The sequence below is a fragment of the Salmo salar genome, chromosome ssa14 (assembly GCF_905237065.1).
Source record: "Salmo salar chromosome ssa14, Ssal_v3.1, whole genome shotgun sequence".
NCBI classification, from domain to species: Eukaryota; Metazoa; Chordata; class Actinopteri; order Salmoniformes; family Salmonidae; genus Salmo; species Salmo salar.
The window spans coordinates 47,984,093-48,009,906 of NC_059455.1; the positions used below are offsets into that span (position 1 = coordinate 47,984,093).

Sequence of the window (25,814 nt, forward strand, 5' to 3'; positions counted from 1 at the left end):
CGGCCTCCCACCTGAGCGAGCGTGTAATGATTACGGATTATCCCCTTTTTTTCAATTTTTACCTAAAATAACATACCCAAATCGAACTGCCTGTAGCTCAGGCCGTGAAGCAAGGATATGCATATTCTTGGCACCATTTGAAAGGAAACACTTTGAGGTTTATGGAAATGTGAAAGGAATGTAGTATAATATAACACAATAGATCTGGTAAAAGATAATACAAAGAAAAAAACAACCGTTCTTTTGTATTTTTTTTTTGTACCATCATGTAAGAAAGGCCATAATGTATTATTCCAGCCCAGGTGCAATTTCAATTTTGACCACTAGATGGTATCAGTGTATGTGCAAAGTTTTAGACTGATCCAATGAACCATTGCATTTCTGTTACAAATTTTGTATCAAGACTGCCCAAATGTGCCTAATTAGTTTATTAATAACTTTTCATGTTCAAAATTGTGCACTCTCCTCGAACAATAGCATGGTATTCATTCACTGTAATAGCTACTGTAAATTGGACAGTGCAATTAGATTAACAAGAATTTAAGCTTTCTGCCAATATCAGATATGTCTATGTCCTGGGAAATGTTCTTGTTTCTTACAACGTCATGCTTATCGCATTAGCCTACGTTATCTCAACCGTCCCGTGGAAGGGACACCAATCCCAAAGAAGTTTTAATCATTGTGTGCGTGTGTTATTTATTCAAGGTACTCCTCGCTCTATTGCTTGGATTTCAACCCTGTGTTTTTGTTACGTGTTTGTTTGGTCTTCGTCCCCGTGCCTTTACACGGCACGCCGTAATTTGGGGTATAATAAAAAAACATATTACGCATTCCTGCGCCTGTCTCCCGAATCTCTTCATACCAGTGAGTTAACTGCACCTCAGATTGCAGCCCAAATAAATGCTTCACAGAGTTCAAGTAACAGACACATTTCAACATCAACTGTACAGAGGAGAATCAGGCCTTCATGGTTGAATTGCTGCAAAGAAACCACTACTAAAGGACACCAATAATAAGAAGAGACTTGCTTGGGCTGAGAAACTTGAGCAATGGACATTAGACCGGTGGAAATCTGTCCTTTGGTCTGATGAGTCCAAATTTGAGATTTGTGGTTCCAACTGCCGTGTCTTTGTGAGTCGCAGAGTAGGTGAACGGATGATCTCTGCATGTGTGGTTCCCACCGTGAAGCATGGAGGAGGTGTGATGGTGCTTTGCTGGTGACACTGTGGTAACACTGTTAGTGATTTATTTAGAATTCAAGGCACACTTAACCAGCATGGCTACCACAGCATTCTGCAGTGATACGCCATCCGATCTGGTTTGCGCATAGTGGGACTATAATTTGTTTTTCAACAGGATAATGACCCAACACACCTCCAGGCTGTGTAAGGGCTATTTGACCAAGAAGGAGAATGATGGAGTGCTGCATCAGATTACCTGGCCTCCACAATCACTCGACCTCAACCCAATTGAGATGGTTTTTGATGAGTTGGACCGCAGAGTGAAGGAAAAGCAGCCAACAAGTGCTCAGCATATGTGGGAACTCCTTCAAGGCTATTGGAAAAGCATTCCAGGTGAAGCTGGTTGAGAGAATGCCAAGAGTGTGCAAAGCTGTCATCAAGGCAAAGGGTGGCTACTTTGAAGAATCTCAAATATAAAATATATTTTGATTTGTTTAACAATTTCTTGGTTACTACATGATTCCAAATGTGTTATTTCATAGTTGTGATGTCTTCACTGTTATTCTACAATGTAGAAAATAGTCAAAATAAGGAAAAACCCTTGAATGAGTAGGTGTGTCCAAACTTTTGACTGGTACTGTATATATATACAAAAGTATGTGGACAACCCTTCAAATGAGTGGATTAGACTATTTCAGCCACACCCGTTGCTGACAGGTGTATAAAATCGAGCACACAGTCTTGCAATCTCCATAGACAAACATTGGCAGTAGAGTGGCCTTACTGAAGAGCTCAGTGCCTTTCAACGTGGCACCGTCATAGGATGCCACCTTTCCAACAAGTCAGTTCGTCAAAATTCTGCCCTGCTATTGCTGCCACGGTTAACTTGTATGTGCTGTTATTGTGAAGTGGAAACATCTAGGAGCAACAACGGCTCAGCCGTGAAGTGGTAGGCCACACAAGCTCACAGAATGGGACCGCCGAGTACTGAAGATTGTAGCAGGTAAAAAACATCTGCAACACTCCTACCGAGTTCCAAACTTCCTCTGGAAGCAACGTCAGCACAAGAACAGTTCGTCGGGGGCTTCGTGAAATGGGTTTCCATGACCCAAGCAGTCGCACACAAGCCTAAGATTCACCATGCGCAATGACAAGCGTCGGCTGGAGTGGTGTAAAAATGGCTGCCATTGGACTCTGGAGCAGTGGAAACTCGTTCTCTGGAGTGATGAATCACGCTTCACCATCTGGCAGTCCAACAGTGTCTAAGAAGTATTTGTTATTCTCAGCTCTCTATTGGTTGTACAGCCTATACAGGTTTTGTACAGTCATGGTATTTCTGACACCTACTGTGTTTTGGGAGAGCTTTGGATTGCATCCAATCACTAAAGACAAGACAACATTAGATATGCCATATATATATATATATATATATATATATATATGTTTTAACTGCTTCTTTTCTGCTATTCTAAAACAGGCTTGCCCTACAGTTGAGAACACCAAGTAGACAATGTACTGGTGTTGCCCTCTAGTGGTCAATTATTAAACAGCCGTCTCATAGCCTTTGACTGTGAACGTACAGTGCAGCACTTTAAATTGAGCCAATCAATAGATGTGATTGATGTCTTACTAATGAGACTCCATAATGTCCCCAGAGGAAATCTACGCACCAAATGGCACCCTGTTCACCATATAGTGCACTACTTTTGACTAGTACCCTATAGGCCCCATGGGCCCTGGTCAAAAGTAGTGTACTATAAAGGCAATAGGGTGCTATTTGGGCGAAGACCTGGTCAGGAAACAGCTGATCTGTTGCTCTGTTGTGACTTCTGATGGACACCTGATTTAAATGTGCCCCAGTCAGTTTCAAGGTGGCTGTGATTGTGTATAGCACCTCAATCAGAGCATGGATACATTTGAGGTTGTACAGTCCAGAACCTCTTGCAGAGAGAGCATTCGTCCATTTATCTGGATGGGTATAGTGTCAGAACCTCTTGCAGGACTTTGTGGGAGTGGAGATGCGTGACTGGAGGGACTGTTCGGGTTCAGACACAGCTGGAGAGGAATGGGAGGCTGACGCCAGGCTTGTTTCAGATTCAGACATCGAGGAGCTGTTGAGAAGATCATTGAGGGGACAGAGGAGACAGGACAGAGCGCTGAGCAGAATTGCTTTCTTTGAGGTAAGAGTAATCATTAGACTTTTTCGAAGCACTTTACTCTTAAATCAGAGTTATATTTGAACGCAAAGGAAAGGTGCATGAACTAAGAAGCTTAAGGAGTGAATTGAAGAGTTGCTGAATTAACTTTCCTCTTCACCTCACTTATACATTGAGTGTACAAAACATTATGAACACCTGCTGGCAGGTGAATCCAGGTGAAAGCTATGATGCCTTATTGATGTCACTTGTTTAAATCCACTTCAATCAGTTTAGATGAAGGGGACGAGACAGGTTAACCCCTAAGGTTGATGTCAGCACCCCCACGGAAATTGAATTAGCATAATAAAAACATCCCCATAAAAATCTGTCAGTTTAATCTAGAGATATCTGGGGGGTTTTGCATTTGATGCGGATCCGCCTATGTCTCACTTCTGCTTCTGTGGTGAAAGGTGACAGAGCTAGAGCTATGTTTGTTAGACCACGAGAAATCCCGAAAATCAGTCTTCTCACAAAATTGTCTGTAACGTTCGAACAGTTTGGCCTAAAAACTATAACCCCCTCGATGGAAAGATGAGACTCACGAACAAGCGTGGGGACTCGTCTGAAGTCGGTACAGCCGATCTGTCAACTTCTGTCTGTAGCGTCCAAACAGTTTGGTCTACACACTAATGACCCCTCTGTGTAAAGGTGAGACTCCCACGAACACGTACATGTCGGTTGTTTTACTCTAGGTCGCCCACAGGCCTCACAAGACTTGTCTGAAGGTCCCCCGGTACCGGATGAAAAAATGAAAGGAAGTACAATATATATATAGAGACTGTGTAGTGCCAAAAATAGGAGTTAAATACATTAAAAAAAAATGATGCTAACAAATGTTTCCTGATCTCTCTTATACCTCTCAGACATAGGACAGACACTTTAAAACAAACTTCCTTTTGATTTTTTAGGTGGGGGACTATATGTTGTTCTATGTAGTGAATCTGTTATTCAATATGTCTGTGTGGGCTAATAGCAGTAAGGCCAAATACATTCTTTTATCAAATCATTTTTGTATATATATATTTTTTTACACTTCAATGGGTCTTAAAATTCAAAATCAAATAGTAAAATGATCCTAGGTATGACCTTCTTAAAACAATTCCATATAGCTTAGCAGAACCCCCCTCCCCTCCCCCCAGCTGTGACAGGGCTTTGACTCTAAAGGGTTAAATAAAGATTTTTAAGCCTTGAGACATGGATTGTGTATGTGTGCAAAATACTTAAGTTCCCTTGAACGGGGTATGGTAGTAGGTGCCAGGCGTACCTGTTTGTGTCCAGAACTGCAGTGCTGCTGGGTTTTTCACGCTAAACAGTTTCCTGTGTGTATTAATTAAAGAATGGTCCACCACCCAAAGGACATTCAGTCAACTTGACACAACTGTGGGAAGCGTTGGAGTCAACATGGACCAGCATCCCTGTGGAACACCTTGTAGAGGCCATGCCTCGATGAATTGAGGCTGTTCTGAGAGCAAACGTTTTGTACACTCAGTATATTTAAATGCACACTGCACAAACAAGTACATCTGTTTGGATATAGGCCTACTGTGATTTAGATGATGCTTCTGTCCAGTACAGGTGATAAAAGATACTGTATGCCAGTAATGTTACATTTCAGACTTCACTATGGTTACCATTGAAACCTCCACACTGAAAAACCCCTATGCTATTAACCAGGGACATACTACTACTGTAGCACCATGCTGTTAACCAGGGACATGCTTCTACAGTAGCACCATACTGCTAACCAGGGACATGCTTCTACAACTGCATCCCAAATGGCAGCCTATCCCCTATGGGCCCTCATCATCAAAAGTAGTGCACTTTCTAGGGGATCGGGTGCCATTTTGGGACTCGGCCCTGATGTCACCGTGTCAGAATGTAGCAAGGGGACGCTAGGACATTCTATCAGATGCCATATCATGTTTAGACTAGTCAGATGGGTTGGAGATGTGTTCATGGGTCTAACATATATGGAAATAACTGACGGTGAAGGCCACAGGATATGGGAAATGCTGCAGATAATTGGCATCAGGAAAAAAGTAGCCTAACATCAGATCCCCCTAACATCCTCTCATGTTGCTCAAACCTATTTCTCACTGAGATAATTATTAGGGTCATATACACACGCACACACACACACACACACACACACACACACACACACACACACACACACACACACACACACACACACACACACACACACACACACACACACACACACGCACACGCACGTACAGACACACAAACACACCACAGGGTTAGTCATGTCGAGGTTATCTTAACCCCCTTGTCACACAGCAACTAGGGCCTGACAGTCACACAGCACAGGGAAGATAGGGCCTCAAAACCACACACCTGGAAGGTACGCATTAGAAACATGGATTTAAAAAGCCTTTTCGTGGTAGCCCAGTTTATAAAGGCAAGATGTGCCCATGGCATGATGGCAGGAAAGGCCAAAAAGGATAAGAATTATGTTTTCTATGAGGTGGAGATTCAGGATTCCAAGAAGTTGAAGCTTTGCTACTTGGACAAGGTAAGTAAAAAAATAAAACTACTTCCCTAGTTTAATTTCATTAGCTGCTAAAGTAAAAAACTTCCACTGTAATTCACCTGTTTGGGACAGTAGTAACTGTACCAGATATTTCCCTTTTGTCATCACAAGCTGTATTCTGTTATCAGGCAACCTACGGTACTGATTTAGGGCTCTATTTAATCTGGGAATGAAGTCTGCTACATTTACTTCCTGGATGAGGATTCAATAGAGCCCTTTATTTTGTGAAACGGAGGTTTTGGGACAGTAGATACTTTACGTCAACTTGTTTATGTGTAATAGCTGTGTATTCTGTCAGGTGGAACCTAATGCCACTATTGGAGAGATCAAGTGTCTATTATATAAGATATGTGAGTACCCTGTCTCTGTCCAGCCTCTGTCTCTGCCGTGTCTCTGTCGTGTCTCTGTCGTGTCTCTGTCCTGTCTCTGCCCTGTCTCTGTCCTGTCTCTGCCCTGTCTCTGTCCTGTATCTGTCTCTCTGCTTTCTCTGTCCTGTCTCTCGCTGTCTTGTCTCTGGCCTGTCTCTGCTCTGTCTCTGTCCTGTATCTGTCTCTCTGCTGTCTCTGTCCTGTCTCTCTCTGTCTTGTCTCTGGCCTGTCTCTGCTCTGTCTCTGTCCTGTATCTGTCTCTCTGCTGTCTCTGTCCTGTCTCTCTCTGCCTTGTCTCTGGCCTGTCTCTGCTCTGTCTCTGACCTGTATCTGTCTCTCTGCTTTCTCTGTCCTGTCTCTCACTGTCTTGTCTCTGGCATGTCTCTGTTCTGTCTCTGTCCTGTATCTGTCTCTCTGCTGTCTCTGTCCTGTCTCTTGCTGTCTTGTCTCTGGCCTGTCTCTGCTCTGTCTCTGTCCTGTATCTGTCTCTGTCCTGTCTCTCTCTGTCTTGTCTCTGGCCTGTCTCCACCCTGTCTCTGTCCTGTCTTGGCCCAATTTCTGCCCTGTCTCTGTCTCTGTCCTATATCTGTCCTGTCTCTGTCTCTGTCTTGTCTCTGTCTGTTATAGCAAGTGTGTTACACTCACTATTCCAGTGGATGGCATGAAATATCTTGTTGTATTTCGTCTTTAGCAGTTGGCGATAGATAGATTTCAGGAAATACACTGACATTCTAACACCAAATTTGGAATTGGAACTTCACATTACTTCCTGAATTGACTGAATTGACCCCAACCCTGATGATGATGTGTTAATAATGTTTCTGAATTGACTAAAGTCATTTGTGATGGTTACAGATCCTAAATGGTACCCAGCCAGACAGGCTTTGTCACTTCACCCAGGTACGTCCTCCTCTGAATCCTTAAGCCCTCATCACTGACATACACATTGACATATACAGTGACATACAGGAGGAAGATTTTAGAAATACCACCGTATATGAATATCTAACAATATCAACATTGTCACACATTTCAACGCTAGAAGTAACCAGCAACTCAACAGTGTACAGTTTGTTTGTCATCACGTGAATGTTTTCCCATTGGGATGGCTAGCCTGTGCCTAGGGCTGTTGCGGTGACCGTATTACCGCCACACCGGCGGTCACGAGTCATGAAGGTAGTCAAATTCCACGTGACCATTTAGTCAAGGTAATTTGGTTTCTCCAAGTGTTACGTTCGTCGCACGAAGGAGACCAAGGTGCAGCGTGGTAAGTGTACATCTTACTTTTATTAGATGAACACCGAACAAAACAAAGAAAATACAAAAAAACGAAAGTAAAGTTCTGCAGGCTTCACATCAGCTATACAAAATCAAGATCCCACAAAAAAAAAGTGGGAAAAGGCTGCCTAAATATTATCCCTAATCAGAGACAACGAAAGACAGCTGCCTCTGATTGGGAACCATATCAGGCCAACATAGAAATACATAAGGTAGAATGCCCACCCAAATCACACCCTGACCTAACCAAATAGAGAAATAAAAAGGCTCTCTACGGTCAGGGTGTGACAGTACCCACCCCCCCCCCAAAGGTGCGGACTCCGGCCACAAAACCTGACTCAATAGGGGAGGGTCTGGGTGCGCATCTAGCCTCGGTGGCGGCTCTGGTGCGACACGTAGACCCCGCTATGCTCGCAGATCCGCCATCCTCAGTGGCGACTCTATTTCGTGGGTCATCGCCGAAAGCTCCTGACCGTGGATTGTCGCCAGAGGACCCGGACCGTGGATCGTCGCCGGAAGCTCCGGAGCGTGGATCGTCGCCGGAGGGACCGGACCGTGGATCATCGCCGGAGGGGCCGGACCGTAGATCGTCGCCAGAGGCTCTGAACTGGGAACCCCCGCTGGAGGCTCCGGACCAGGGACCCTCGCTGCAGGCTCCGTGCCATGGATCATCACTACAGGCTCCGGGCCATGGATCATCACTGGAGGCTTCGTGCCATGGATCATCGTCTCAGGAGGTTCCGGACTGTAAGCCGTCTCAGGAGGTTCCGGATTGTAAGCCATCTCAGGAGGTTCCGGACTGTAAGCCGTCTCAGGAGGTTCCGGACTGTAAGCCGTCTCAGGAGGTTCCGGACTGTAAGCCGTCTCAGGAGGTTCCGGACTGTGGGCCGTCTCAGGAGGTTCCGGACTGTAAGCCGTCTCAGGAGGTTCCAGACTGGGTTCTGTCGCCGGAAGCTCAGGACTGGGTACTGTTGCCGGAAGCTCTGGACTGGGTACTGTCGCCCGGAAGCTCTGGACTGGGTACTGTCGCCGGAAGCTCTGGACTGGGTACTGTCACCGGAAGCTCTGGACTGGGTACTGTCGCCGGAAGCTCTGGACTGTGAAGGTGCACTGGAGGCCTGGTGCGTGGAGCCAGGACAGGTGGCCCCAGACTGGTGACATGCACCTCAGGGTGAGTGCGTGGAGCAGGCACAGGACGTACCTGACTGAGAATGCGCACTGGAGGCCTAGTGCGTGGAGCCGGAACAGGTCTCACCAGGCTGGAGAGACACACCGGAGGCCGGGTGCGTGGAGCAGGCATCGGATATACTGGGCCGTGGAGGCGCACTGGAGGTCTGGAGCGTAGGGCTGGCACAACCCGTCCTGGCTGGATGCTCACTTTAGCCCGGCAAGTGCGGGGCGCTGGCACAGAACGCACTGGGCTGTGTAGACGCACTGGGGATACCGTGCACATCACCGCATAACACGGTGCCTGACCACCATATCAGGCCAACATAGAAATACATAAGGTAGAATGCCCACCCAAATCACACCCTGACCTAACCAAATAGAGAAATAAAAAGGCTCTCTACGGTCAGGTCGTGACACCAAGCTCTGATGCTGCTGCTGGTCATTAGTATCCAACCAAACTTGCTAACTGCCTGGTTCTCAGCAGTCTATTGTCCCTCTAATCATTCTGACATCAATGCAAATGTATTCAAAAATATAATTAAACACTTCATGAGAGCACATGAGCTCATGTTGCACAATATTTCTATAGGCTATGAACAATTGCATGAGAAAACAGAGTGATGGCCTCTATTAAAAAGAGGAGGATCCCATCAGCTTTCTATAGGCTAGGCCTGCTATATGTATCTCTCAAATTTCCTAATATTAAGCACATTGCTTCTCTTAACAAAAGTAGTAGAGCCTACCTGGCTGGCATGAAAATGAACCATGGGAAAAATGGTCCTCATTCTCTAATTAAGAGCATTGATGACATGTATTTTTTACCCTGCCCCTGGTGCATGATAATGGTCCTTTCTAAATCTCAACAAATTTCACACATAAACTCAGCAAAAAAACAAACGTCCTCTCACTGTCAACTGTGTTAATTTTCAGCAAACTTAACATGTGTAAATATTTGTATGAACATAACAAGATTCAACAACTGAGACATAAACTGAACAAGTTCCACAGACATAACGTGACTAACAGACGTGACTAACAGAAATGGAATAATGTGTCGCTGAACAAAGGGGGGTCAAAATCAAAAGTAACAGTCAGTATCTGGTGTGGCCACCAGCTGCATTAAGTACTGCAGTGCATCTCCTCCTCATGGACTGCACCAGATTTGCCAGTTCTTGCTGTGAGATGTTACCCCACTCTTCCACCAAGTCACCTGCAAGTTCCCGGACATTTCTGGGGGGAATGGCCCTAGCCCTCACCCTCCGATCCAACAGGTGCCAGACGTCCTCAATGGGATTGAGATCCGGGCTCTTCGCTGGCCATGGCAGAACACTGACATTCCTGTCTTGCAGGAAATCACTCACAGAATGAGCAATATGGATGGTGGCATTGTCATGCTGGAGGGTCATGTCAGGATGAGCCTGCAGGAAGGGTACCACATGAGGGAGGATGTCTTCCCTGTAACGCACAGCGTTGAGATTGTCTGCAATGACAACAAGCTTAGTCCGATGATGCTGTGACACACCGCCCCAGACCATGACGGACTCTCCACCTCCAAATTGATCCCGCTCCAGAGTACAGGCCTCGGTGTAACGCTCATTCCTTTGACGATAAACGCAAATCCGACCATCACCCCTGGTGAGACAAACCGCGACTCGTCAGTGAAGAGCACTTTTTGCCAGTCCTGTCTGGTCCAGCGACGGTGGGTTTGTGCCCATAGGCGACATTGTTGCCGGTGATGTCTGGTGAGGACCTGCCTTACAACAGGCCTACAAGCCCTCAGTCCAGCCTCTCTCAGCCTATTGTGGACAGTCTGAGCACTGATGGAGGGATTGTGCATTCCTGGTGTAACTCGGGCAGTTGTTGTTGCCATCCTGTACCTGTCCTGCAGGTGTTATGTTCGGATGTACCAATCCTATGCAGGTGTTGTTACACGTGGTCTGCCGCTGCGAGGACAATCAGCTGTCCGTCCTGTCTCCCTGTAGCGATGACTTAGGCGTCTCACAGTATGGACATTGCAATTTATTGCCCTGGCCACATCTGCAGTCCTCATGCCTCATTGCAGCATGCCTAAGGCACGTTCACGCAGATGAGCAGGGACCCTGGGCCAGTAGAATGGCCTCTTTAGTGTCCTAAGTTTTCATAAATGTGACCTTCACTGCCTACCGTCTGTAAGCTGTTTGTGTCTTAATGACCGTTCCACAGGTGCATGTTCATTAATTGTTTATGGTTCATTGAACAAGCATGGGAAACAGTGTTTAAAAACCCTTTACAATGAAGATCTGTGAAGGACTTTGAATTTTTACGAATTATCATTGAAAGACAGGGTCCTGAAAAAGAATATATACTGCTCAAAAAAATAAAGGGAACACTTAAACAATAAAGGGAACACTTAAACAACACAATGTAACTCCAAGTCAATCACACTTCTGTGAAATCAAACTGTCCACTTAGGAAGCAACACTGATTGACAATAAATTTCACATGCTGTTGTGCAAATGGAATAGACAACAGGTGGAAATTATAGGCAATAAGCAAGACACCCCCAATAAAGGAGTGGTTCTGCAGGTGGTAACCACAGACCACTTCTCAGTTCCTATGCTTCCTGGCTGATGTTTTGGTCACTTTTGAATGCTGGCGGTGCTTTCACTCTAGTGGTAGCATGAGACGGAGTCTACAACCCACACAAGTGGCTCAGGTAGTGCAGCTCATCCAGGATGGCACATCAATGAGAGCTGTGGCAAGAAGGTTTGCTGTGTCTGTCAGCGTAGTGTCCAGAGCATGGAGGCGCTACCAGGAGACAGGCCAGTACATCAGGAGACGTGGAGGAGGCCGTAGGAGGGCAACAACCCAGCAGCAGGACCGCTACCTCCGCCTTTGTGCAAGGAGGAGCACTGCCAGAGCCCTGCAAAATGACCTCCAGCAGGCCACAAATGTGCATGTGTCTGCTCAAACGGTCAGAAACAGACTCCATGAGGGTGGTATGAGGGCCCGACGTCCACAGGTGGGGGTTGTGCTTACAGCCCAACACCGTGCAGGACGTTTGGCATTTGCCAGAGAACACCAAGATTGGCAAATTCGCCACTGGCGCCCTGTGCTCTTCACAGATGAAAGCAGGTTCACACTGAGCACGTGTGACAGACGTGACACAGTCTGGAGACGCCGTGGAGAACTGCCTGCAACATCCTCCAGCATGACCGGTTTGGCGGTGGGTCAGTCATGGTGTGGGGTGACATTTCTTTGGTTGGGGGGCCGCACAGCCCTCCATGTGCTCGCCAGAGGTAGCCTGACTGCCATTAGGTACCGAGATGAGATCCTCAGACCCCTTGTGAGACCATATGCTGTTGCGGTTGGCCCTGGGTTCCTCCTAATGCAAGACAATGCTAGACCTCATGTGGCTGGAGTGTGTCAGCAGTTCCTGCAAGAGGAAGGCATTGATGCTATGGACTGGCCCGCCCGTTCCCCAGGCCTGAATCCAATTGAGCACATCTGGGACATCATGTCTCGCTCCATCCACCAACACCACATTGCACCACAGACTGTCCAGGAGTTGGCGGATGCTTTAGTCCAGGTCTGGGAGGAGATCCCTCAGGAGACCATCCGCCACCTCATCAGGAGCATGCCCAGGCGTTGTAGGGAGGTCATACAGGCACGTGGAGGCCACACACACTACTGAGCCTCATTTTGACTTGTTTTAAGGACATTATATCAGAGTTGGATCAGCCTATAGTGTGGTTTTCCACTTTAATTTTGAGTGTGACTCCAAATCCAGACCTCCATGGGTTGATAAATTGGATTTCCATTGATTATTTTTGTGTGATTTTGTTGTCAGCACATTCAACTATGTAAAGAAAAAAGTATTTAATAAGATTATCTCTTTCATTCAGATCTAGGATGTGTTGTTTAAGTGTTCCCTTTATTTTTTTGAGCAGTGTATATATATATATATATATATATATTTATTTTTTTATTTTTATTTTATCCCAGCCCTTCTGGTAGGCCGTCATTGTAAATCAGAATTTGTTCTTAACTGGCATGCCTAGTTTAATAAAGGATTAAAATATATATATATAATATAAAGACCCTGCTATGCAAGTAACCATTTCAATAGAATGTCTGATATTATTTAGTCTACAGTACCAGTCAAAAGTTTCAGAATACCTACTCATTCTAGGGTTTTTCTTTATTTTTATGATTTTCTACATTGTGGAATAATAGTGAAGACATCAAAACTATGAAATAACAAAGGAAATCATGTAGTAAACCCCCCCAAAAAGTGTTAAACAAAATATATTTTACATTTGAGATTCTTCAAAATAGCCACCCTTTGCCTTGATGACAGCTTGTAGCTTGTAGGCCATTAGATGCTAAATGTGTTTACATTAATTATTGGTCAATTACCGTGAGAGCGACAGTTATCACCGGCTGATGAAATTTTGTGACTCTGCCCTAATCTGTGCCCACATTCTCCTTTGTCACATGACCTCTCATATGACGGACTGGAAGACATAGCTGTAACCTGATGATGTTTTGACAGCACCCGAAGAGCCTGGACAGCTGAGAGCATGACCTGAACTTCTCTGACATAACAGATAGGTCTTGTAAGGTTCTGTGCCAAAGCACTAGCTGGCCAACAGCAGGTCACAGAGAGGACTGTAGCTATGTGATATGAGATATGTGTGTGTGCATACATTCCTGCCCATCTGATACTCTAGGCAGGCTAAATCAAACACGATATTGAAAGAAAACAAGTACTATTTGAACACAGGTCTCTCAGAGGGCCATAGCTTTGATAGATAGAGTAACAGGCCACGGAAGTCAAGCCTGATTACATTTTAGTCAGTTAATCAACCGCTTTTAAACAAAGCGTAGGGTTGTGCCTTGTTGAAGAGCACATTGACAGATGTTTCACCTAGTTGGTTCAGGGAGCCAAACCAGAAACCTTTCAGTTACTACCATAATGCACTTAACCAGTAGGCTACCTGCCACCCCAATCTGGGGAGGTTTAACCCCTGTCATCTTTAAAAGCAGGAAAGGGTGTCGGTTAACACTCTGTGTGTGTGTGTGTGTGTGTGTGTGTGTGTGTGTGTGTGTGTGTGTGTGTGTGTGTGTGTGTGTGTGTGTGTGTGTGTGTGTGTGTGTGTGTGTACGTGCACGTCTATGTGTTTATGTCTATGCGTTTAAATCAAAGACATTAAATCCACATTCAAATACTTCCAGCTTCATGCGCCGTCAGATGTTTTCCATAGTAATACGTGGATGACATCAGCGCTGTCACTATGTACTGAAGTGTGCCATATTGCTGAATGGGGCTGAATAGGGCTGAATGGGGATGAATGAGGCTGAATGGGACTGAATAGGGCTGAATGGGTCTGAATAGGGCTGAATGGGTCTGAATAGGGCTGAATGGGGTTGAATATGGCTGAATAGGGCTGAATAGGACTGAATGGGGGTGAATGGGTCTGAATAGGACTGAATGGGAAGAATGGGTCTGAATGGGTCTGAATGGGGCTCAATAGGACTGAATGGGGCTGAATGGGGATGAATAGGACTGAATGGGGCTGAATGGGTCTGAATAGGACTGAATGGGACTGAATGGGGCTGAATAGGGCTGAATGGGTATGAATAGGGCTGAATGAGCCTGAATAGGGCTGAATGGGGCTGAACAGGGCTGAATAGGGCTGAATAGGACTGAATAGGGCTGAATGGGTCTGAATAGGACTGAATGGGCTGAATGGGTCTGAATGGGTCTGAATGGGACTGAATGGGCCTGAATAGGTCTGAATGGGTCTGATTAGGGCTGAATGGGACTGAATGGGTATGAATAGGACTGAATAGGGCTGAATGGGTCTGAATGGGTCTGAATGGGACTGAATGGGCCTGAATGGGGCTGAATAGGTCTGAATGGGTCTGATTAGGGCTGAATGGGCCTGAATGGGTATGAATAGGACTGAATAGGGCTGAATGGGGCTGAATGGGGCTGAATAGGACTGAATAGGGCTGAATGGGGCTGAATAGGGCTGAATGGGGCTGAATAGGGCGGAATAGGGCTGAATGGGACTGAATGGGGCTGAATGGGCCTGAATGGGTCTGAATAGGGCTGAATGGGTCTGAATAGGGCTGAATGGGCCTGAATAGGGCTGAATGGGGCTGAATAGGGCTGAATGGGTCTGAATAGGACTGAATGGGTCTGAATGGGTCTGAATGGGACTGAATAGGCCTGAATAGGGCTGAATGGGGCTGAATAAGACTGAATAGGGCTGAATAGTAGCAAGGCTATATTCAGACACCGGTTAGTCAGGCTTATTGAGGTAGTATGTACATGTAGATATGGTTAAAGTGACTATGCATATATGATGAACAGAGAGTAGCAGTAGTGTAAAAAGAGGGGTTGGCGGGTGGTGGGACACAATGCAGATAGCCCGGTTAGCCAATGTGCGGGAGCACTGGTTGGTCGGGCCAATTGAGGTACTATGAACATGAATATATAGTTAAAGTGACTATGCATATAAGATAAACAGTAACCATTTGGTTACATGTTCAGGAGTCTTATGGCTTGGGGGTAAAAACTGTTGAGAAGCCTTTTTGTCCTAGACTTGGCACTCCGGTACCGCTTGCCATGCGGTAGTAGAGAGAACAGTTTATGACTGGGGTGGCTGGGGTCTTCTACAATTTTTAGGGCCTTCCTCTGACACCGCCTGGTGTAGAGGTCCTGGATGGCAGGCAGCTTTGCCCCAGTGATGTACTGGGCTGTACGCACTACCATCTGTAGTGCCTTGCGGTTGGAGGCCGAGCAGTTGCCGTACCAGGCAGTGATGCAACCGGTCAGGATGCCCTCGATGTTGCAGCTGTAGAACCTTTTGAGGATCTCAGGACCCATGCCAAATCTTTTTAGTTTCCTGAGGGGGAAATAATATCAATGTGAAATTTGTTTTGATTTAAAATTGACCATTATCATTCACCTGTCCAGAAACAGGGGCAGGGGGAAAAATGTAATCTATGCACTTAACTAGCGAATGGAGGATGCTTTTGCCATGGGTCATTTTCATGCCAGCCAGGAAGGCTATACTCCTCTTGTAAAGAGAAGCAGCAATGTGTTTAATATTAGGAAAATTTAGAAATAAATATAGTAGGCCTAGCCTATATAAAGCTGATGGGATCCTCCACTTTTTATTAGAGGCCATCACTCTGTTTTCTCACCCAATTGCGTAGCCTATAGAAATGTTTCGCAGCATGAGCTCATGAAGTGTTTGATTAGATTTTCTATTACATTTGCATTAATGTCAGAGTGATTAGAGGGACAATAGAGTGCTGAGTACCAGGCAGTTAGCAAGTTTGGTAGGCTACTAATGACCATCAGCAGCATCAGAGCTTGGAGAAGACTAATTACCATGAATAAACAGTCACATGGAATTTGACTGCCATCATGACTCGTGACCACCAGTGTGGCGGTAAAATGGTCACCGTAACAGCCTTACGCATAAGCAGCATAAGTCCACGGCTCCATCCTGCCTGGTGTCAACAGTACAGGCTGGTGACGGTGGTGTACTGGTGTGGGGAATGTTTTCCTGGCACACTTTACAGTAGGTCCCTTGATACCAATTGAGCAATGATTGAATGCCATTCCCCGAAGAATTAAGGACGTTCTGGACGCAAAAGGTCCGACCCGGTACTAGATGGGTGTACCTAATAAACTGGCCACTAAGAGTGTGACATATATGGACATACATAAGTAATACATGTATTTAGATATATTTCATTTTTTAATTAATCCATATGTATTTGAAATATATATGTCAATATATTAGTCTTCGGTGTGGTTAGAACCTTCGTAGGAGCATCGTTAAATGACAGAGCTGTTTCCCCAAAACCATCGTTATTAACGTTGCACTTGGAAACGGTTTGTAATCTGACCACCTGTCTCAGACCACTGGTAGAAACAACTACTCAAAGTGTGTCGTTCAATATTAGAATCACATGGTTTTATCTCTGTGACCACCGATAACTTCCCGAACAAAGTTGACTACAAATACAAAGTTGCCAATGTCTAAGCAATTGATACAAATAATCAAAAGTATTAAAAAAAAAGATGCTTAGGCCAATTTCAATCATATTGAAATACATTTTATGTTCAATCAATTGAGTTATATTTTGCTACTTGTAGGCTACTGTCAGTTATTTGTCTCAACATATTTCGTGATGTGTAGCCTAACATGCGCGCAATGTGCCGATGTGGCATTTGTATTTGGGTAGGCTAAGCGAAGAAACAGCCTCAACATTTGCAGCCGGTAGGAGTTAATATCTCTCTACATGCTGATCCGTCATCAGTTTTGTGAATTAAATATAATGTGTAGGTAATATTCGAATGGATAAAACTGATCGAGAGCAGCGCTCCCTTTCTTTCGTTCCTATCAGTACTGACACGTGCCAACCATTCCGTTCTCTCTGCGTGGTGTTTTGGGAAACTCATGTTAAATCTTTGGCGGTTGTAGGAAAGACGCATCGTTAAAATACTCAGGTAAGTTTAACATGACTTTCCCAAAACATCACGCAGAGAGAACGGATGAGAAGTGCATCGTCTTTCCTTAGTGTTTTAACGATGCAATAGTCGACCAGCATAGCTAGTGACTTCACTGCTCCAGACTGGACACTGGGGGGCCTGGTTTGAATGTCCTAATGTCTTCACTGTCTATTCAGAACATCAACACGATTCACCATTATCCCTTAGGTATACATCTCTTTGAATAAACAGTTAGGGCCTGTTTCCCAGACACTAAGCCTAGTCCTGGATGGAAAAGCAAGCTCAATGGAGATAATCTGTTGAAAGTACTTTTTTAGTCCTGGACTAGGCTTAATCTGTGACCAGGAAACAGCTGCTAAATAAAGCATCTTGCTATACAGAACTGTAACCATGACAACACTACATTTTGTCAGATGGGGAGTCCCTGAAGGATGATGAAGTATTGGAGAATCTACCGGTGGGAACCACGGTAACAATGTTCTTCCATGACCTGGGACCGCAGCTGGGGTGGACCATGGTGAGACCACGATGTTTCTGGGATATTGGACACGGTGTTGTTCCCCATGTACTGTTTTTTGGGAACAGCAAACAGTGAGCGGACATGTTGCCTATCAGTGTCCCATGTTTTCTCCTGTACAGGTGTATCTGTCCTCTCTTCTCCTGTACAAGTGTATCTGTCCTCTCTTCTCCTGTACAGGTGTACCTGTCCTCTCTTCTCCTGTACAGGTGTATCTGTCCTCTCTTCTCCTGTACAGGTGTATCTGTACTCTCTTCTCCTGTACAGGTGTATCTGACCTCTCTTCTCCTGTACAGGTGTATCTGTCCTCTCTTCTCCTGTACAGGTGTATCTGACCTCTCTTCTCCTGTACAGGTGTATCTGACCTCTCTTCTCCTGTACAGGTGTACCTGTCCTCTCTTCTCCTGTACAGGTGTATCTGTACTCTCTTCTCCTGTACAGGTGTATCTGACCTCTCTTCTCCTGTACAGGTGTATCTGACCTCTCTTCTCCTGTACAGGTGTAGCTGACCTCTCTTCTCCTGTACAGGTATTTCTGGCAGAGTGCATCGGACCTCTCTTCATCTACCTTTTCTTCTTCCTCCATCTCCTCAACGTCTACGAGCAGATCGATGACTATACCTCCAGTCCCTGCTCAGTGGTCACGTACGTATATAGTAGCAAATTCCGAGGGTAGCCCCGACCGGTCCAGCGGCTTCCTTCGGGAGAGTGTCCTCACGTTTCTCTGTACCAAGTCCCACACATGTATACTCTTCTCCTATGGCCTCACAGTTGCCATCACACTTCTGACACCAATGTAGTTATATTTTGTGGTAGCCCTGACCGGGACTAGAACCGGGGTCCAGCGACTGTCAACCGAACACTTTAGCTTTTATGCCAAGAGATCTGAATCTCTTGACGAGGTCGCTAGGTATTGAGTTAAGGTCGCTACAATAGTCTAGAATGCCTTTGCCTTTGCTATGAAAGAGAACATATTCTCAGTCAATTCACCTAGGGTCAAAAGGTCAACTACGAAATAACGATAGCTACTCTGTCCTGTAGCCCTTCTCTACCCCCACTCTACCCCCTTCTCTACCCCCACTCTACCCCCTTCTCTAACACCACTCTACCCCCACTCTACCCCCTTCTCTACCCCCACTCTACCCACTTCTATAACCCCACTCTACCCCCACTCTACCCCCTTCTCTAACCCCACTCTTGTCCTCTTTACTACTACCACTACCTTCTCTACCCCCACTCTACCCCCTTCTCTAACCGCACTCTACCCCCTTCTCTACCCCACTCTACCCCCTTCTCTAACCCCACTCTTGTCCTCTTTACTACTACCACTACCTTCTATACCCCCACTCTTGTCCTCTCTACTGCTCTAGGCTGGCGTGTGTGTGTCACTGTTTCCACTACTTCAGAAGGTTGTTGGAAACCATCTTCATTCATCGCTTCTCCGATGGCACCTTGCCACTGCAAACCATCATGAGGGTAAGTTCCACCTAACTCTGGTGCATCGCCTAAAACATTTGGGAATTCAATTGTGTTTACGTGTAGATGTCAATGATCAAAGTTTAATTGTAAAGATCATTTTCTCAGTGACTTACCTGGCTAAATAAAGGTTAAACACTTGTGAATGTTCATCTCTTAAAACTGAATTAAAACTTAAGTCAGGCTAAATAATCTGATAGATAGATGCTGGCGTGTTATTAGGTGGTGATCTTCCCACCCTGTATTGAAACATCTGATGGCTGGCAGGCCTCTACCACACTGTTATATACTATACTATTCTATTCTATACTATACTATTCTATACGAAAATATACTATTATAATCTATTATATACTATGCTAATGTATACTATACTGTTCTACTCTCAGAACTGCCTGTACTACTGGGGATTTTCTGCTTGGCTAGCCTACTACATCAACCACCCCCTCTACACTCCACCATGTGAGTACCACTCCTAACCAACAAATGAATGAATGGACGACAACTCTCACTGTTGATAGATGATTCTCTTGCTTAAGGAGCTGTATGTGTCTTACAGCGTATGGGAATCTCCAAGTCTACTCTTCGTTGGTGGTGTTTATGGTATGTAGCCTAACGTTATATCGCTCAGCCTCATTGTGTTTTCATTGAGTTCAGAACAACAGAGGAAAACATTCTTCATCATCATCATCTGTCTTCAGAAATGGCTTCTTTCCCAAAAATGTCTTTCTCTCTTTCTTTTTCTCTTTCTTTTAACCTTTCTGTCTTTCTCTCTTTCTCTGTCTTTATTTCTTTATTTCTGTCTTTCTGTCTTTCTATTTTTCTTTCTTTCTTTCTTTCTGTCGTCTGTCTGTCTGTCTGTCTGTCTGTCTGTCTGTCTGTCTGTCTGTCTGTCTGTCTGTCTGTCTGTCTGTCTGTCTGTCTGTCTGTCTGTCTGTCTGTCTGTCTGTCTGTCTGTCTGTCTGTCTGTCTGTCTGTCTGTCTGTCTGTCTGTCTGTCTGTCTGTCTTTCTTTCTTTCTGTCTATTTTTCTTTCTGTCTGTCTCTGTCGCTTTCTCTCTTTCTTTCTTTATTTCTGTCTGTCTATTTTTATTTCTGTCTTTCTTTCTGTCTTTCTTTCTGTCTTTCTTTGTACTCCCAGCTCTGTGAAGCTGGAAACTTCTCAATTCATTTGGCTCTCAATAACTTGGGCTGTAATGGTGAGTTGCTTTCCAGCATTTCTGAATGTGTTGTATTGATTGCATATTCTAGAACAATGTCGTAGCCAAGATAGGTAATAGGGAGCAAGTTCCACAAATATTTCTCACAAATTGCTAGTTGAGTCAGCAACATCTGTGTGGTAGTTTACCAGCTGAGAAGATATTTCCATGATGATACACACCTTCTCACAGTTGTGTCCTGCTGTCTACCAGGTCTGAGGCCCAAGCGGATCCCTTATCCTACCAGGAACCCCTTCACATGGCTCTTCTTCTTCGTGTCATGTCCCAACTACACCTATGAGGTGGGTCAAACTCATAGAGATAGATAAGAGGACTCTGTTGCCCAATAGGCTTGTTTTAGCCTGGGCAGCACCATTGAGGACTTTCACAATTTTATAAGTAGTCAACTGGGTGGAACTTCCTATGTGTTAAGGAAGGATCCCATAATTCCATGCAGGTCATCAGGAGGGATCATCCAATTAATTCTACTCGTGAGTAAACATGCCATAACTGCAGGTGGCAGCAAATCGCCAACCTTGGCTTTATACCTGTTCAAACAACACACTCTAGATGTCAGTATGCACCCTTTCAGTTTGTTTACCAACTCATAGAAGTAACAGAATAAGAAAATTGACTACTTCAAAAATGGAGATGGCCTCAATGGCACTGCCCGTGACCCTTAGTGTTGCAAGGTCTGTGCTCTATTGACTTAGTCACACAGGACAGTCTAGACATGAGTCGCTGACCATGGGGTCATATGCTTGTATGTTGTACACCTTCAAATAATATATATATAATATTTGTCTATGATACACAGTACCAGTCAAACGTTTGGACACACCTACTCATTTCAGGGTTTTTCTTTATTTGTACTATTTTCTACATTGTAGTATAATAGTGAAGACATCAAAACTATGAAATAGCACATACGGAATCATATAGTAACCAAAAAAAGTGTTAAACAAATCAAAATATATTTTATATTTGAGATTCTTCAAAGTAGCCACCCTTTGCCTTGATGACAGCATTGCACACTCTTGGCATTCTCTCAACCAGCTTCATGAGGAATGCTTTTCCAACAGTATTGAAGGAGTGCCCACATATGCTGAGCACTTGTTGGCTGCATTTACTTCACTCTGCAGTCCAATTCATCTCAAACCATCTCAGTTGGGTTGAGGTCAGGTGATTGTGGAGGGCAGGTCATCTGATTTCAGCACTCCATCACTCTCCTTGTTAAAATAGCCCTTACACAGCCTGGAGGTCCTGTTGAAAAACAAATGATATTCCCACTAAGAGCAAACCAGATGGGACGGCGTATCGCTGCAGAATGCTGTGGTAGCCATGCTGGTTAAGTGTGCCTTGAATTCTAAATAAATCACTGACAGTGTCAACAGCAAAGCACCCCCACACCATCACACCTCCTCCTCCATGCTTCACGGTGGGAACCACACATGCGGAGATCATCTGTTCACCTACTCTGCGTCTCACAAAGACACAGCGGTTGGAACCAAAAATCTCAAATTTGGACTGATTCGACCAAAGGACAGATTTCCACCGATCTAATGTCCATTGCTCAAGTTTCTTGGCCCAAGCAAGTCTCTTCTTATTATTGGTGTCCTTTAGTAGTGGTTTCTTTGCAGCAATTCAACCATGAAGGCCTGATTCACGCAGTGTCCTCTGAATAGTTGATGTTGAGATGTGTCTGTTACTTGTAACTCTGTGAAGCATTTATTTGGGCTGCAATTTCTGAGGCTTGTAAAGTCTAATGAACTTATCCTCTGCAGCAGAGGTAACTCTGTGTCTTCCTTTCTTGTGGTGGTCCTCATTAGAGCCAGTTTCACCATAGCGCTTGATGGTTTTTGCAACTGTACTTTAAGAAACTCTAAAAGTTCTTGACATTTTCCAGATTGACTGACCTTCATGTCTTAAAGTAATGATGGACTGTCGTTTCTCTTTGCTTATTTGAGCTGTTCTTGTCATAATATGGACTTGGTCTTTTCAAATAGGGCTATCTTCTGTATACCACCCAGCACAACTGACCAGCTCTAACACATTAAGAATGAAATAAATTCCACAATGCATTCCATGTGACTACCTCATGAAGCTGGTTGAGAGAATGCCAAGAATGTGCAAAGCTGTCATCAAGGCAAAGAGTGGCTACTTTCAAGAATCTCAAATATAAAATATATTTTGATTTGTTTAACACTTTCTTGGTTACTACATGATTCCAAATGTGTTATTTTATAGTTTTGATGTCTTCACTATTATTCTACAATGTATAAAATAGTAAAAATAAAGAAAAACCCTTGAATGAGTAGGTGTGTCCCAAACTTCTGACTGATACGGTATATGTTTTGATTCGTCAGGTGGGGACGTGGTTGAGTTTCTCCATCATGACACAGTGTGTTCCAGGTAAAACTTCACACCTTTCACCGTCTGACGTGCACTGTACTGTACTTAGGTAGTAAATGTTAGAAGCTGCTTACATATTTACAAACACGTATTTTCATAATACTAAGGCCTAGATCAAATCAAATCAAGCGTTAACCGGTGATAACGGACACCTGCATAGCTCGATGTTTTTGATGAAAGGTATAACTGCGTTGGAGCTGTCAAATCGGAGAAAAGCTGCTCTTCAAATCAAATCAAATCAGATTTTATTTGATAACGTGATCATTGTAACGAAGCCACACCCGTCTCATTCACTTATTAAGAAGTTCAGAATGAGAAAATGTATAGAAATATAGCCACCTGTGGGAGAGATTGTCATACCAGTTATGTTGTACTCTGTTAATAAGGGATATGCTTGTACACTGCCAGTTCTGTAGTCTTGATAAAGACTGACATAAGTACGTGTGATACTAAAGAGACAATTCCATTCCTCTGTTAAGTTTAGTCACCATTTCGTGACTTTACTAACTAACTAACTAACTAACTAACTAACTAACTAACTGTTCTGTCTCTCTTTCCACAGTGGCTCTGTTCACGTTGCTGGGCTTCGTCCAGATGACTATCTGGGCAAGGGGAAAACACAAGATGTACATCAGAGAGTTTACAGACTACCCTGAACTGAGATCAGCTATCATCCCTTTGTTCCTTTGAGCCAGCCAGCGTTAACAACAAGAGCCTAATCCTTAATTATACCCCTGTTCCCATAAGGGTTGCAAGAATTCTGGTTAACTGTCACCAAATCCCCAGTTTTTCCAGAAATCCTAGTTGTAAATTCCATGGAATCAGAAGGGAAAAAGCAGGAAATCTGGAATCGTCCAACCAGGATTTCTGGAACACCTGTGAATTTTTGGGTAAATTACCAAAATTGTTCACAACCCTATTCCCTATACTTTTGACCAGAGCCACATAGGTCTCTTGTCAAATGTAGTGTACTACATAGGGAATAGGATGCTATTTTAGACAGAGCCATTCATACTCTACTACAGTTAGAGAAAGCAGTGACTGGACACTGTGGTAATAGTGCACCTGTAGGGGATATGATGTGGCTCTGGCCAAAAGGAGTGACACTAAATAGGGAACAACAGATACCCAGTCAACAAGCGAGCTGGATATAAATGAACTTTGTGACAGCCTCTCAGTCAGAATAGGGTTACAGGGCCTCACTCAGGCCTGTGACTTAATGTCATCACTCAACTCTACACTAAAGTGTACATTTGTAGCAAGGTTATGGGTTTACACAGATACTGGTTTTAAGTTAGGATGAATGTACTGGTTTTAAGTTAGGATGAATGTACTGGTTTTAAGTTAGGATGAATGTACTGGTTTTAAGTTAGGATGAATGTACTGGTTTTAAGTTAGGATGAATGTACTGCAAGTGTGGAATGATACAATAGATTGGTTTTGATTCCCTGTAGTCGTAGAGAATTGATAGTTTTTTGTTTTTTTATTCACCATAGTCATTGTTGCGGCACAGTTCATGTGAGTGACAATGTGTATACTTTATAGTAGTGGTCTTGAACCTAGTGCACTTGAAGTGTAGTGCACTTGTTCCCCTGTTGAAGGACAGATGGCCCTGTTCAGTCAAAACAGATGTTAAGTAACCATAATATTTAATTTGTGTGATATTAATAGTATTTTATCTCATTTGTTTATGTTGTTAGTTTTACAGTGGGACTGTTTTATTTTTTTTTCACAGTAACGTTGTGTTATTAATTATCACATTTGGATTTAACAGGGCCAGTGTTTTGCTGTTAAAGCATGGCATCAGTTGAAGTTGATACACATATCTATTCTCATCCATAATACTAGCTATGACGGGGATGGGCAACTGGCAGCCCGCGTGGGGCCCCTTTTGAAGGCCCTTGCTGGAGGGTAGGGTGTGGGGGGGGGGGGGGTAGAATACACAAGGTGACATTTTTAAATCTGGTTGTAAATCAGCAGTTTTTCCTCTTGTTTTATCAGTCACTGATAGTTACTCAATTAGCACATGTTAGCCAAAACAAATTAGTCTAGCGGTCAGCTATCTAAACTTAGTAATCATGGTGGAATCACCAGCCGGGGGAGGGGGGGTGGGGGAGTTTCCCCCGTTTTGATTTTGTTGGTCAGTCTCACATTTCTCTCCACCCTATAGAAAAATTTGTAGAATTACAGGAAATTAGCTGGAAAACATCTCATTTTGTTCTCCGCCCCATGGCTGAAATGAGTAGAATTGCAGGAAATTTGTTAGAAAATTGCCAAATCTGCTCTCTGTCCCAATGGTCAAAATGTATAGAATTGCAACAAACTTGCTTTAAAACGGCAACATTTTCTCTACATCCAATGGCAAAATGTATAGAATATATAAACCAAGCAACATATTTCTACATTATTTGAACGGCTCTATAAATGAGCTTAGCATTATTATTAGTTTTGGTATATAAATGTGGGTACACAGACCGACGAGCCACTATGGCCCCTCATAATGAGTTCACATTTTTTGTGGCCCCCAACCCCATCAAAGTTTCCCATCCCTGATCGTAGGAAATGGAAGCGTTATCCATTTGTACGGTATTCTTGATTAGAAACAGCATTTGTGTCATGTTAAACTTCAAAAACAACAAAAAATGGTAACAATAAAAGAAAAAACATATTTTGTGGGGCGGCTTGTTTGTTACGTTGTGTTTGAGTCCACTACAACAGGAGTGATAGCCTATATAGGTATAAGCGCAGGCTTTCATTCCAGCCAAGCAGAAACTCACCTGATTCAGCTAAGAGTCATCGTCTTCAATCGAGACTGCTTGGCTAGAATGAAAGCCTGCACCCACACGGCCCTCTGTGGGCAGCAGGTAGCCTAGTGTTTAGAGCGTTGGGCCAGTCACCGAAAGGTTGCTAGATCGAATCCCCGAGCTGACAAGGTATAAATCTGT

At 44.2% G+C, this 25,814-nt stretch overlaps 1 protein-coding gene across 3 annotated transcripts; it reads left to right on the forward strand.

The window, feature by feature from the left end:
• Positions 1 to 5,596: 5,596 nt before the first annotated feature.
• LOC106569794 (very-long-chain enoyl-CoA reductase) lies at positions 5,597 to 25,544 on the forward strand. 3 transcript variants are annotated; one of them, XM_014141407.2, is made up of 12 exons: positions 5,597 to 5,915; positions 6,232 to 6,283; positions 7,157 to 7,201; positions 17,681 to 17,784; positions 18,313 to 18,428; positions 19,154 to 19,259; positions 19,649 to 19,721; positions 19,819 to 19,862; positions 20,400 to 20,457; positions 20,671 to 20,759; positions 22,824 to 22,869; positions 23,432 to 25,544. In XM_014141407.2, exons 1-12 carry the CDS (start codon positions 5,760 to 5,762, stop codon positions 23,557 to 23,559), a joined length of 1,017 nt encoding a protein of 338 aa, XP_013996882.1. In that variant the 5' UTR covers positions 5,597 to 5,759; the 3' UTR covers positions 23,560 to 25,544. The 3 variants fall into 3 exon arrangements, with proteins under 3 accessions (XP_013996882.1, XP_013996883.1, XP_045550459.1); XM_045694503.1 differs by lacking the exon at positions 6,232 to 6,283 and having other exon boundaries at positions 5,598 to 5,915; XM_014141408.2 differs by lacking the exons at positions 6,232 to 6,283; positions 17,681 to 17,784.
• Positions 25,545 to 25,814: the final 270 nt, after the last annotated feature.

What these genes read in the sequence shown, in the direction of transcription:
- LOC106569794 (XM_014141407.2), top strand. Translation starts at nt 5,760, where the DNA reads ATGGATTTAAAAAGCCTTTTCGTGGTAGCCCAGTTTATAAAGGCAAGA. An exon ending in GTGTCTATTATATAAGATAT is followed by an intron (nt 6,284 to 7,156) that starts GTGAGTACCCTG and finishes TGATGGTTACAG; the next exon opens with ATCCTAAATGGTACCCAGCC. An exon ending in CACTGCAAACCATCATGAGG is followed by an intron (nt 19,260 to 19,648) that starts GTAAGTTCCACC and finishes TTCTACTCTCAG; the next exon opens with AACTGCCTGTACTACTGGGG.